General features: G+C 37.9%; 1 protein-coding gene across 13 annotated transcripts; it reads left to right on the top strand.

Moving 5' to 3' along the window:
- The first annotated feature begins 860 nt into the window (after window positions 1-860).
- Window positions 861-11,377, top strand: LOC131322874 (uncharacterized). 13 transcript variants are annotated; one of them, XR_009198991.1, is made up of 10 exons: window positions 868-1,118; window positions 2,673-2,939; window positions 7,143-7,493; window positions 8,617-8,858; window positions 8,950-9,171; window positions 9,264-9,356; window positions 9,450-9,551; window positions 9,702-10,024; window positions 10,132-10,228; window positions 11,123-11,377. XR_009198991.1 is itself a non-coding variant. In XM_058354424.1 (6 exons), exons 3-6 carry the CDS (start codon window positions 4,485-4,487, stop codon window positions 6,227-6,229), a joined length of 1,482 nt encoding a protein of 493 aa, XP_058210407.1. In that variant the 5' UTR covers window positions 861-1,118; window positions 2,673-2,939; window positions 3,187-4,484; the 3' UTR covers window positions 6,230-6,790. The 13 variants fall into 13 exon arrangements, 2 of the variants coding, with proteins under 2 accessions (XP_058210407.1, XP_058210406.1); XR_009198988.1 differs by having other exon boundaries at window positions 866-1,118; window positions 9,264-9,551; XR_009198992.1 differs by lacking the exon at window positions 9,702-10,024 and having other exon boundaries at window positions 867-1,118.
- The last annotated feature ends 295 nt before the right edge of the window (window positions 11,378-11,672 follow it).

The following is an 11,672-nucleotide window of genomic DNA, read 5'->3' on the forward strand; positions in this document are numbered from 1 at the left end:
TAGCGATGTCCGATCAACTTCATTCTTGGCACGATTTATAAACTGTATAATATGTAAAAGATAGACGGTTCGAATTGAAAATTAATGACTCCAGTGGGGGTCGGGTCTTGCAATCTAATATTTTAATGACTCGGGATGCATCAAATGTTGCTCGGTCAGACGGTTGCCAATATCCAATGATCTCCGATTTTGGTGACAACAATGGAATAAGTGAGACGTGAAATCCTAATGGTTCGGATTGACCATTGTACAAGTTGAGTTGGTAATGACTTTTAAATTCTGTACGTTCAATGTAATTGCTCACAAACTAAGTCTTGTGCTATAATTTAACGTATGATAGCTATTCGATTGTAACACAATTACAATGATCCAGACCATTGATTTTGTTTTCATAGTTGATTATACCATTCTCGTAAAAATCTGTCTCGATCGGGTTTCAAAAGTTTCTTTATCGAGACACAATTTCATTAAGAAAATGTGTTTTTCTATTAGATCAAGCGTGTAATGATGCCGGATTGACTTCTTTATGGGTACGAATAATGTACTCCATAATATATAAAAGATGGACGGTTCCGATCGGAAAAAAAATAGGACTCAAGTGGGGGTTGAATATTGCAATCTAACATTTTAATGACTCGGAATGAATCAAATGTTGTCCGATTAGGTGATCGTCGATATCCGATGATCTTCGATTTTAGGTGGTAATGATGAAATCAGTGTGACGTGAAATCCTAATGATTCAGATCGACTATTATTAAAATATAATTGACCGAGTAAGAATAGTTTTTCTTCATACTGCGCGACCCGAAAGCGCTTAATTATTTTCGCCAAAAATTCTCCAAAGCAATTGAAACCCCCCAAAATCCCTGTTCGTCTCCCTCGTTTTCCAATTTCCCCGTTCGTTTCCCTCGAAAACGAATTCCCCCAAATTAATGGCGCGCCAAAAATTCCCCCAAATTAATCGCGTGCTAAAAATTCCCCCAAATCCTGACGTATCCCCCCCCCCCCCCCTCTCTCTCTTTCTCCTGCGTATGTCTCTCTCTCTCTCATGCGTATGTAAATTTCTTCCGTAAACTATCGTCTCAGGTGATACTCTGGGTGTATACTCCATAGCTGAGGTACATCGACTCTCTCTCTCTCTCTCTGAACATTGCATATGTATAGGTGGACTGAGATTCTCAGTTCGAAGGTTTGGGCTTTTGTTTGGTTGTTTAGAAATTAGGGTTTCGAGACTTGGGGGAAGGGTTTAGCAGTGGTTCTGTTCAATATTAAGCGTAGTACAACGACCATTGCATGCAAAACGAAGTGAATAGACTCGCAGATATTTTTTTGTGAAACCTCCATGACCGATTTCGGCTCTGCATGTACGAATCTTGTTTTATCTTTGTTCCAAATGACCAATTTTTTGTTCTATGGCCAGAGATTTGTAGTATTGGCGTGTGTATGTATATACAGGTGACCAATTTCGGCTCTGCACGTACGATTTTTTTTCCCACTTTATGAAAGGCATATTGGTTAAAAAGAAAAATGAAAGCAGTTACAGAAGAACATTTGCGGCATGATTTGTGGTGAAGTCGTCATATGGTGTCTTTTAGTTCACTTGATTGGTCCTGAAATTATGTAAATTACTTTCCTTATTAATATACATCGTTGAAAAAGCAAGATTGTAGTTTTATAATCAATTTTTTATTTAACCCAAATCGAAGACTTCTTTTGAAGAATTTTTTTGTTAAACTCATATTTGGTGAACCTCGGGATTTAGTTTGGTGGCCATACGACAACTACCATACGGTTTATTGTCCAAGAGGTCGAAAAGTTGAATCCCACGAAGGCCAAATATTCCAAACTTAAACTTTGGGATTGCTGAAGATTTTTTCACATCGTTAAATTTAGGACACTAAATTAGTCAAAAGGTCTTGAAGCTGGTCCTTCAAATATATACTGTAAAGTATGATGGTACAGCAAAAGGGCAGGCAGTAGGGGCTCGGGTAGGGAGGTTTCTTTCTTTTACTACTTTTTAGGTATTTTATAATTTGTTCTTCAAATATATACCGTAAAGTGTGGTGGTTTTTATTTTGATTTGATTTTTTCAGCTCAAAATACGTAGTGGTTTTTTGGGTTTTAGCTTGTTTGATCTATGGTACGAACACAAGCTCACTCCCTACGTGGAGTCGTGGTACTCGTTGCTGCTTTCGAACCTAGCATACAACACATAAATCCACACATGCGAGTATTAGTATAGAGATGCTCCTAAAAATGAACTCTAGCAACCACTTTCTCTATACGCTCTCCTTAACTAAATATAGCAATTGATTCCCACTTGTCCGATACAAGTTCTAGTAGATTCAGTTGCAATTCAGCTCTTAGTACTCATTCACAGCGATCAAAAAGCTTATTTTTAGCATCTAACATATAATTCCTGCATCTACACATACAGTTTTCACATCCAAATTCACACTTTCAGCAACTGGGTTCACATTTATAGCATATACTATCAATTTTCATCACATAAGAAGTAATTCTTGCACTTTTACACGCAATTTCAGCTCTTGAAAACTATTTCCAGCGTACAACACAGCAGACTTAGCACTTACTAGAGGCATTTCCAACCTCTAAACCTTTTATGCATTAGTGACCATTATTGTTTATTATTCTACTGTTTGTTTGAATAGGCATGGCAAAGAAAAGACGATTTACTACTTGCGAAACAGAGCAACATTCATAGCCTTTTCTCTCACATGGATCTCCAAATCATGCCCAATCATATGGGGCTTCACAACCCACTCAGCCACATGGATCTTCGCAGACTACCCATTTTCCTAGAGCTTCACAGCCTTACCATTTGCCTAGAACTTCACGGCCTTCTAACTCACATGGCTCTTCGCAGCTTCACGAGGTAGAGGAGGACTTGAATGTACAGGCAAATGAACTGTTTCGAGGTACTTTTCACAAGGATTAATTTAATTCTAGCTAGTTTAATAATATGGTAAAGTGATTGAGTAATTCTGAATGAATTGTTCCACATGTTTCTTATGTTGTTGTATGCCATTGAAATAGATAAAAGCAACCATCATGTTCTAAGTGCCTTGATACCCAAAATAGTAGGCTAAGAAGATTAATTGATATTCATATTGATAATTCATTCTCTTTCTTACTTGGATGTCTTTTTTTCTTACATTGTTTTAGTTAATGCTAAACCAATGGATAAGACTTGGATGACGAAAAGTAGATCATCAAGAGACTATTTACAAGGGATTATGGACTTTTTGCACTTTGTTGCTCTAAATGCATCAAAGGAGGGAACAATCTTATGTCCATGTGTGAAATGTGCAAATTCATTCATGTTCAGCCTCAATGTTGTCCATGATCACTTAGTCTCATTTGGCATTAGTCAAGGTTATGATTGTTGGTATTATCATGGCGAAACTATCTCGGTACCAACTTCTAGCAAACTTGTGAGACTCCTGTTGAACAAATAGGACTTCAGTTTGGTGACATAGAAGAAATGTTGCATGATGTGTTTTACATGCATACTCGATCTACGGATGACATTAGAGATGAAACAAATGAAGCAGAACCCTTTAGCCAAGGTCCAAGTGAGCAACCTGCTTAAGAACCTAATGCAAATGCACAAAGATTCTACGACTTGCTTAAAGATGCCAAGTAACCTCTTTATGAAGGTTGCAAGAATTTTAGCAGGTTAAGCCATTGTGCATTGGTATCACTTAAAGTGTCTTAGGGGGTTGAGCAACGCGACATTTACAATGATTCTCCAATCATGGAAAGCTATTCTTCCTCCGGATGCTAAATTACCAAAGGATTGCTACGAAGCTAAGAAAATTATCAAGGATTTGGGCCTCGGTTATGAAAAGATTCATGCTTGTCCCAACGGTTGTATGCTATTTTGGAAGGAACACGCGAATGATGATTTTTGTAAATGTGGTGCTTCAAGGTGGGATACGAATGATGCTGATTTGGAGTCTAATTCGAGTAGTTCATCGAAAAAGAAAAAGAAAAAGGCTGCAAAGGTTCTGCGCTGGTTGCCCTTAAAACCAAGATTGCAAAGACTATATATGACATTAAAAACAGCTGAATCTATGAAATGGCACGCTGAGGGTCGGACAAAGGATCGTAAAATGAGGCATCCTGCTGATACTCCAGCATGGAAATATTTTGACTCTAAACATAAAGATTTTGTTGCTGAACCCCGCAATGTAAGATTGGGAATAGCATCTGATGGATTCAACCCTTACGGAAATATGGGTACTAGTTACAACATTTGGCCTGTAATTTTGGTACCATATAATTTGCCTCCATGGATGTGCATGAAAAGAACTTCTTTCATCTTGTCATTGCTTATTCCTGGTCCGACCTCACCAGGAAAGAATATGGATGTCTATTTGTAGCCTTTAGTTGAGGAATTAAAAGAGCTATGGGAGGTTGGAGTAGAAACTTATGATGTCTCCTCTAAATAGAACTTTCAAATGCGAGCAACATTTATGTGGACATTTCATGATCTCCCCGCTTATGGTGACATGTCTGGTTGGAATACTAAGGGTGCTCTCGCGGGTCCTTCTTGCAATTATGGCACTCATTCTCGCTGGTTAAAACATGGAGGAAAATATTGTTTTATGGGTCACAGGCGCTTTCTTGATAAAGACAACAAATTTCGCAAAGATAGAATATCATTCGATGGGAGTCAAGAAATGGAAGTAACTCCTCGCATGTTATCCGGACAAGAGGTCATGATGTACACAGAACATCTTGAATGCAAATCCGGGAAGTCAAAGGATAATGTGAAAAAACCAAGAAACAAGCAGACCAATGGCCATGAGAAAGAACCATGGACCAAGAGAAGTATATTTGCTGATTTACCATACTATCCAGATCTGTTATTGCGTAACAATTTGGATGTGATGCACATAGGGAAAAATGTGATTGATAATGTGATTGGTACTTTGTTGAATATGGATGGAAAGACAAAGGATAACCTAAAGGCATGCCTTGATTTAGTAGAGTGGGAGATAAGGTATGAACTTCACCCACAAATGTTAGGTTCCAATAAGACATATTTGCCACCAGCTTGCTTCTCAATGACTCCCAAAGAGAAAGATGATTTCTTGAAAGTTTTGAAGCGGGTAAAAGTTCCTGATGGTTATTCTTCTAATCTTTCACGTTGCATTCAACTTAAACAACGGAAGATTATCGGTATGAAGAGTCATGACTGTCATATACTAATGCTACAACTTCTTCCAATAGCATTGCGAGGGTCTTTGCCGAAAAAAGTTGTTTTTCCACTAATTGAATTATCATGTTACTTTATAGCGATATGTTCCAAAGTCTTAGATGTGGAGGAGCTTGAGCGACTTGAGTCTCAAATTGCAGTCACTTTATGCAATTTGGAAAAAAATTTCCCTCCTTCATTCTTTACAGTTATGGTGCATCTAGTCGTCCATTTGACTACCGAGGCCAAACTTGCTGGGCCTGTCCATTACCGATGGATGTACCCTATTGAGAGGTATGACATGCTCAGTTATATTCATTTATATTCATTCCATCATCTTCAATTAGTTAATTATGTAAATATGTTAATCCATAGGTACCTCCATCACCTTAAGTCTTATGTGCGTAATAAAGCATGTCCGGAAGGCTCCATTGTAGAAGGATACATAGCCGAAGAGTGCTTAACATTCTGTTCACGATATTTGGATACTGTTGAGACAGTATTCAATCGTCCGCCAAGAAATGTGGAAGGTTCTACTGGGTTAATATCCCATTTTGAACTTGATCAGAAGTCGTGGATGCAAGCACATCGTTATGTCTTATTCAATACTGATGAAATCACACCATTCCGCGTGTAAGTACTATTTATGAGTTTGATATAGGTAAGTACAGTGTGCTTAATTAAAAATGTGTTAACATAATTTACCTTTTTATACATAGAGAACATAAGGAGCATATAAAGAGGCAAAGTCATCCTCGTCGTCTCACTGATGAAGCTATCAATAGGATTCATTCAGAAAAATTTTGTGATTGGTTTCGCTCGTATGTGAGTATTATATCCTCAACTTAAGAATTATTAGAAATTTTACTTTAGAAATTAGTTATGCTTGTTTTTTTTTTAACCTTTCTATACAAATGGCAGGTTGGTGTTATGGATGACACAAAAAAACAACAACTTGCTGATAAAATTAAATGGCTAGCTCAAGGCCCCAACACTGAAGCTTGACGATTCAAAAGATACGTCATTAATGGTTTCAAGTTTCGAACAAAAGATAGCGAGGAGATGAAGAAAACTCAAAATAGTGGGGTTTGTGTGGACACTGAAGGGGGAACTATGTACTATGGTGTCTTAACAGACATTGTTGAGTTGAATTACTTCGACAAGTTTAGATATGTCTTATTCAAATGTAATTGGGCCAATGTCAATTCCAATAGGGGTTGTAAGACTGATGAATACGGATTTGTCCTTGTGAATTTTTCTCATTTGATACATAAAGGAGATCACTTGAAGGATGAGCCGTTTATTCTGGCTTCCCAAGCTTCCCAAGTTTATTATGTGAAAGATGTCAGAGAGAAAGAATGGGTCGTTGCAGTCAGAACAAAAGCAAGGGATGTGTATGATGTTGGTAATGGTGAAAGTGAAGAGGGTGGTGCTGGCACATATTATGATAATGAGCCGTATAATTTGGTAGCCGAAGACATACCTACTAACATGAACGAGAACCTTGATTGGTCGAGGAATGATGCAGACGGAATTACCCTTGATCCACTTGAGTTTGAGAGTCAGCTAATGAATGACTCGGAGTGTGATGAGGATGTCTAGTTTAATAGAAGGATTGCTATGGAGTTGGTTTTTTTTTTTTCTTCACTTTTATGGATCTTCTAGCATTGCTGTGACTTAGACTATTATTTTGAAACTTTTGTTTAAGTTTAGGGGCTTAAGTTTAAATGTAAGAACAGGCCAGTCTCTCTCTCTGATGGCAATGACTTAAACTATTATTTTGTATTGTGATGGCATTGCATTTATTTCATATTGATCAGTGACATAATTCCCTCTTATAGATTCATGTCATATTTCATATTTCATATTTTCTACTAATATTGCATATTTCAATTTGTTTGTTTGTTTGTTTTGGTAGAGCAAGCAAGGAGAAGCTGGCATGCTTGGTACATGGAGAACAATTTGCTTCTTCCCAATCAGTTGCATTACCTTTCACATCCTACTCCTTCACGTGGCGCTTCGCAAGTTGCTAAACCGCAGACTACTTCACAGGATGCCCAACCACAAACAAATTCACAAGTTCAACGACCACATGGGTCTCTACAGCATACCCAATCCAATGCGCCATCACAGAACTCCTCACAAACTATGCAAGGAATCTCTCGTGCTTCATCACGGAACTCCTCACAACCTCTAAATGTAGAGGACAACTTTGCGTTAGACCATGATTTAGATGAATCATTCGCAGAGCGTGAAGTTGGTATTCAAGGTATGATGTAAATGATTTAACTTGATTCTAGTATCTCTCTCTCATGTTGGATTTTATTTTATTTTTTTGTGACTTAAAACCTGTGGTTAGAACCCCTTAAGATAATAGAAGTATTAAGGAGTTAGATGACAATACTTAGGATACCATCTTCACTTCTCAAACTGGACACGCCACTTAGACAGGCCACTAAAACAGTTGGGCAAATTGATCTTTGCTTCTAGAACTCCAGCACTCCATAGTCCACATGATAGTTCACAAAACAATTGGACAAACAGTTGGATTCCTGCAGCTTTGAGCAGGCTAATAGATCATGACAAAGTATTGCCAAAGCCTGGAACTTGAACCATGTACAATTACAAAGATGTAGCCACAGACAAAGGCATTAACAAGCAAAAGAGTAGAATAAGCTAAGGACAAGCCACCTAGAAAGGCTTAAACAACCCAAGGGACAACCCCCAAGGGTAGGTACAAACATTCAAACATTCTGCCAAATGAAAGCCAAGGGACACTCCCCAAGGATAGAAAAAATAGTAGCAAAACAACCCGCTCCAGGACATCCCACGAATAGGCAAGCCAACAAACATCAGAAGCACAACTTAGAGAGGCAAACAAACCCCTGCTGGACTGCACTTGAACAATTATTATTACAAAGATGAGCTACTTGCTTGATCAACTATAGCAGCAGTCTAACTGAACAGCAGCAGTATACGCTGTAGTATCCAAACATGCTTCAACCGAAGCCATAAACAGCAGCAGCAGAGAATTAACATGCTAAAGCCATAAACAGTAGTCAAATGAACTTAGAAACACACTGCATTCTAACTGAATATGCAGTAGTAAAACAGCAGTAGAAAATAGTAGCTGCAACATGCATGACAGGCACAAAAAGCCAACAACATAATAGCCAACTCCTGGCTATTATTGGCAATAAGTTACAGTAAAACAGATGCACTAATGCCCTGAGAACAAGGACACCTCATATGATCGAGTAAGTAAATAAGTTCAAGTACAAGTTCAAGTATGTTGTCCTTAGCACTATGTCTTTCATGTCATTCTTATGCTTCTTATGCCATTGCTTTTCTTTACTCTGCTGAACATTGAACTTTCTTTTTATTTTAACTAGATGAATCAGGTGTGTGTAACAAACGAGGAATCACGCGCTTGTCTAATGTTTGGAATCTCCCACCTACAAATCGAATTGTTGTAAAATTTAATGAAGCTTTTGTGCCTATTGGATATGAAGGTGGCTTGTTTAATCGTTTCATAGCAACTGTGTCAAGGAAACCCCACTTATGCCCAATTAATTGCTTAGATTGGCATAAAGTGCCGCAACACTACAAAGAAGCTTGTTGGAGTATCATTCGGGTACTTAGTCCTAATATCGGCGTAATACTTGAATTTGTTCATTCTTTGAAGTTGTCTTAGAATGCTTTTCTGTTACTTCACTTCACTGCAGTCCAAGTTTCTAATTCCCGAAAATAGTCCAGTAAGTGAGGCAATCAAGCATTACACTTTGAAGTTGTTAGGGACGAGATTGAGAGATTGGAGATGCACCTTAAAGAATAAAAACTTCGACGAGGCAAAGACAGCTGCACAAGTTGTTGCTACAGCACCTCCGACAGTTAATCGTGAGCATTTTGCCGATCTTGTTTCTTACTGGTTCTCAGATGAGGGAAAGGTATGAAGTATATTTGGTAGTGACTTGACAAGAATTAAAACTTTGAAAGTAATAACTATTTTATGTTGTATGTGTGCATGTGAAAAATAAAGGCCCTTAGTTTGAAGAATAAGGGAGAAAGAAACTGGAATGAAGATCCGCATACAACAGGATCAAAATCTTATGCACAACATGCTCAAGAATTGGTACTTGAAGTTGGTTTCTTGTTTCATATTTTCAACTTGGTATATTTTTTGAGTTCCATAATTAGTTGATGTATGGATCTGGTAACAAAATAGGAGGAAGACTCTGGGTTTGCACCTAGCCGAGCATAGCTATATATAACAACTCACACAGATAAAGACGAGAATGCTGTTAATGACATTGCAGCTACAAATATAGTATGAGTTATCATGTTTTTCAAGTTTAAATTTTATAATGACTAGCATTAAATGACGTTTCTTTTCTATGCTCATCTATTGCTTCTTTATTTTTTTGGTAGTTTTTAGTTCATTTTCTGTGCTCTAGCTAAACTTGTATCAATTTTTTAGGCAAAAATTAAGGAATTGCTTCCAAATAGCTTGGAAGGAAATTCTAAGGGCAGCATATATTGGTCCCCGAATGATGTTTATTCTCAAGCGATTAATAAAAAGAGTGGTCTAGTCGTGTTCGTGGTTGTGGGTTTGGGCCTACTCCTAAAAGTAGCCGCTCAACTTGCAATGATTTCCCGCGGTTTAATGTGGTTGATGAAGAAGAGAGAATGAGAGACAAACAAACTATACGTGAACTACAAGACAAGGTGCAATCTCAAGTGACTGAATTGAGCACTTTAAAAGAACAAATGGCTATCGTGATGAGGCATGCTGGATTACAGGTTATTACATTTGTTTCACTTAATGAAATTTGTAATTTGTTACACTCAAGATAGTGTATAGTTTTATTGTTTAGATGCTTATACAAATTTTCCATTGCATATCTTAGGTTCGAGACAGTTGCAATGGCTCCCTAGATCAAATTTCTCCACCAGCACATCAAGGATCATCGCACGCAAGTCATGACATCGAATATTCTAATTGAGGTACATTCTTACATTGTATAGGAATTGAAATCATAGCGCCCTTGTAAGTCTATAGTTGTATCTTTTGCAAGAAATGACCGTTGCAATTGCTGGAAATGTTGTTTAGAGGCACAAATCACCTTTGTAGATGCTGAAATTGAACTCTAATGGCTGAAAACTGATCTGATTAGCCTAGAATATATATGGTTGTAAGAATTGGGATTCGAGTTCATATTGTTGGAAACTGAAAATTAGTTGCTAGCGTGTCCACTACGTATTTGGCCGTGTCCCCACCGTGTCCCCGTGTCCCTGCCGTGTCCCCGTGTCCAATACGTGGACACGGCGCCCTTTTGGTTGCTGCTGCTCTTCATTGTTGTTGCTATTGATTGTTTTATGGTTATGCTCCTGCTGTCCAGTTTGTAGTTGCCTGATATGGCTGCCTGTTATTCCCATGTTCGCTCTATAAGATGTTTTGCTGTTGTTGCTACTGTTTTGATTATACGGTCTGTCTACGGTTTTGATTCTAACTGCCAATCAGTTGTTTTACTGCATATGGAGTTCAAATCAAGTGGTGCATTTCTGTTGTTACATTTGTTCATATCAAAGTGGTGTATCTCGCTGTTGATTGCTACTGCTGCTGGTCACTGCTCCTGTTCAGCAGTTAGCTGCTAATGCAATTTTCTACATTTATTGTGTTTTGTGCATCATGTGGGTGAAGCTATAGGAAGGCCAAAAACTACTACCTGTTGTGAAGCTCATTCCTTGATTGTTGTGTCCAGTGCAACTGTCCAGTTCATTGGCTTGTTCCGTTTTCAAGCTCTATTAGTTGTGGTTATCCAACTTTTTTACTTGAATGAAATGTCATGGGAGTTAAAAGATAATCTTGGTTCTTATTTTTCGTCATTTGCATTGCAGGTAATAGGACGTTCTAGCAAAAACCATGATTTCAACTTGTCATTTTGAAAGCTCTCTCGGGAAGATCTTGTTAAGGATGGCATCGTCGACTTTTGATTAATCATCTATTCCATGTAGTTTCTGCAATATAGTTGGATTGTAATATTTTGGCATGTTTGATCTACTTTTGAATGTTGATAATGTTATGGACCTACTTTTGACATTTTATAGATGGAGTTTTAGTTTCTCCAATGAAAAATGAATTATTTTGGTTTTTGAGTTATTTGGAAAAAGTTAGTGAACCGATATGTGATGGGCCGGGAAAGTGGCTAGTATAATTTATTATAGTTAGGATGTAGCTGAAAATTGTAGTATTGTAATTCTATATTTATGGGGGAAAAAATTGAACCTACAGTAACGCTTTTAGGCGCTGGTAAAAGTGTGGAAGTGGCCAGGTGCATTCAAGTCTACTCCAGCGCTTGCTTGCAACTGCTGGGAAACATGGTGTTGGTAAAAATTATGTTATACCAGCGCTTAAAACTGCTGGGAAAGAAAGTGTTGGTAAAAATAA

The sequence above is a fragment of the Rhododendron vialii genome, chromosome 4a (assembly GCF_030253575.1).
Source record: "Rhododendron vialii isolate Sample 1 chromosome 4a, ASM3025357v1".
Lineage (NCBI taxonomy): Eukaryota > Viridiplantae > Streptophyta > Magnoliopsida > Ericales > Ericaceae > Rhododendron > Rhododendron vialii.

Bases quoted from the DNA above. Each gene is read 5' to 3' on its own strand.
- LOC131322874 (XM_058354423.1), top strand. From the start codon at position 4,485: ATGCGAGCAACATTTATGTGGACATTTCATGATCTCCCCGCTTATGGT. The intron at 5,858-5,943 runs GTAAGTACTATT...TTTTATACATAG, and splicing joins GAAATCACACCATTCCGCGT to AGAACATAAGGAGCATATAA. The intron at 6,050-6,145 runs GTGAGTATTATA...TACAAATGGCAG, and splicing joins GTGATTGGTTTCGCTCGTAT to GTTGGTGTTATGGATGACAC.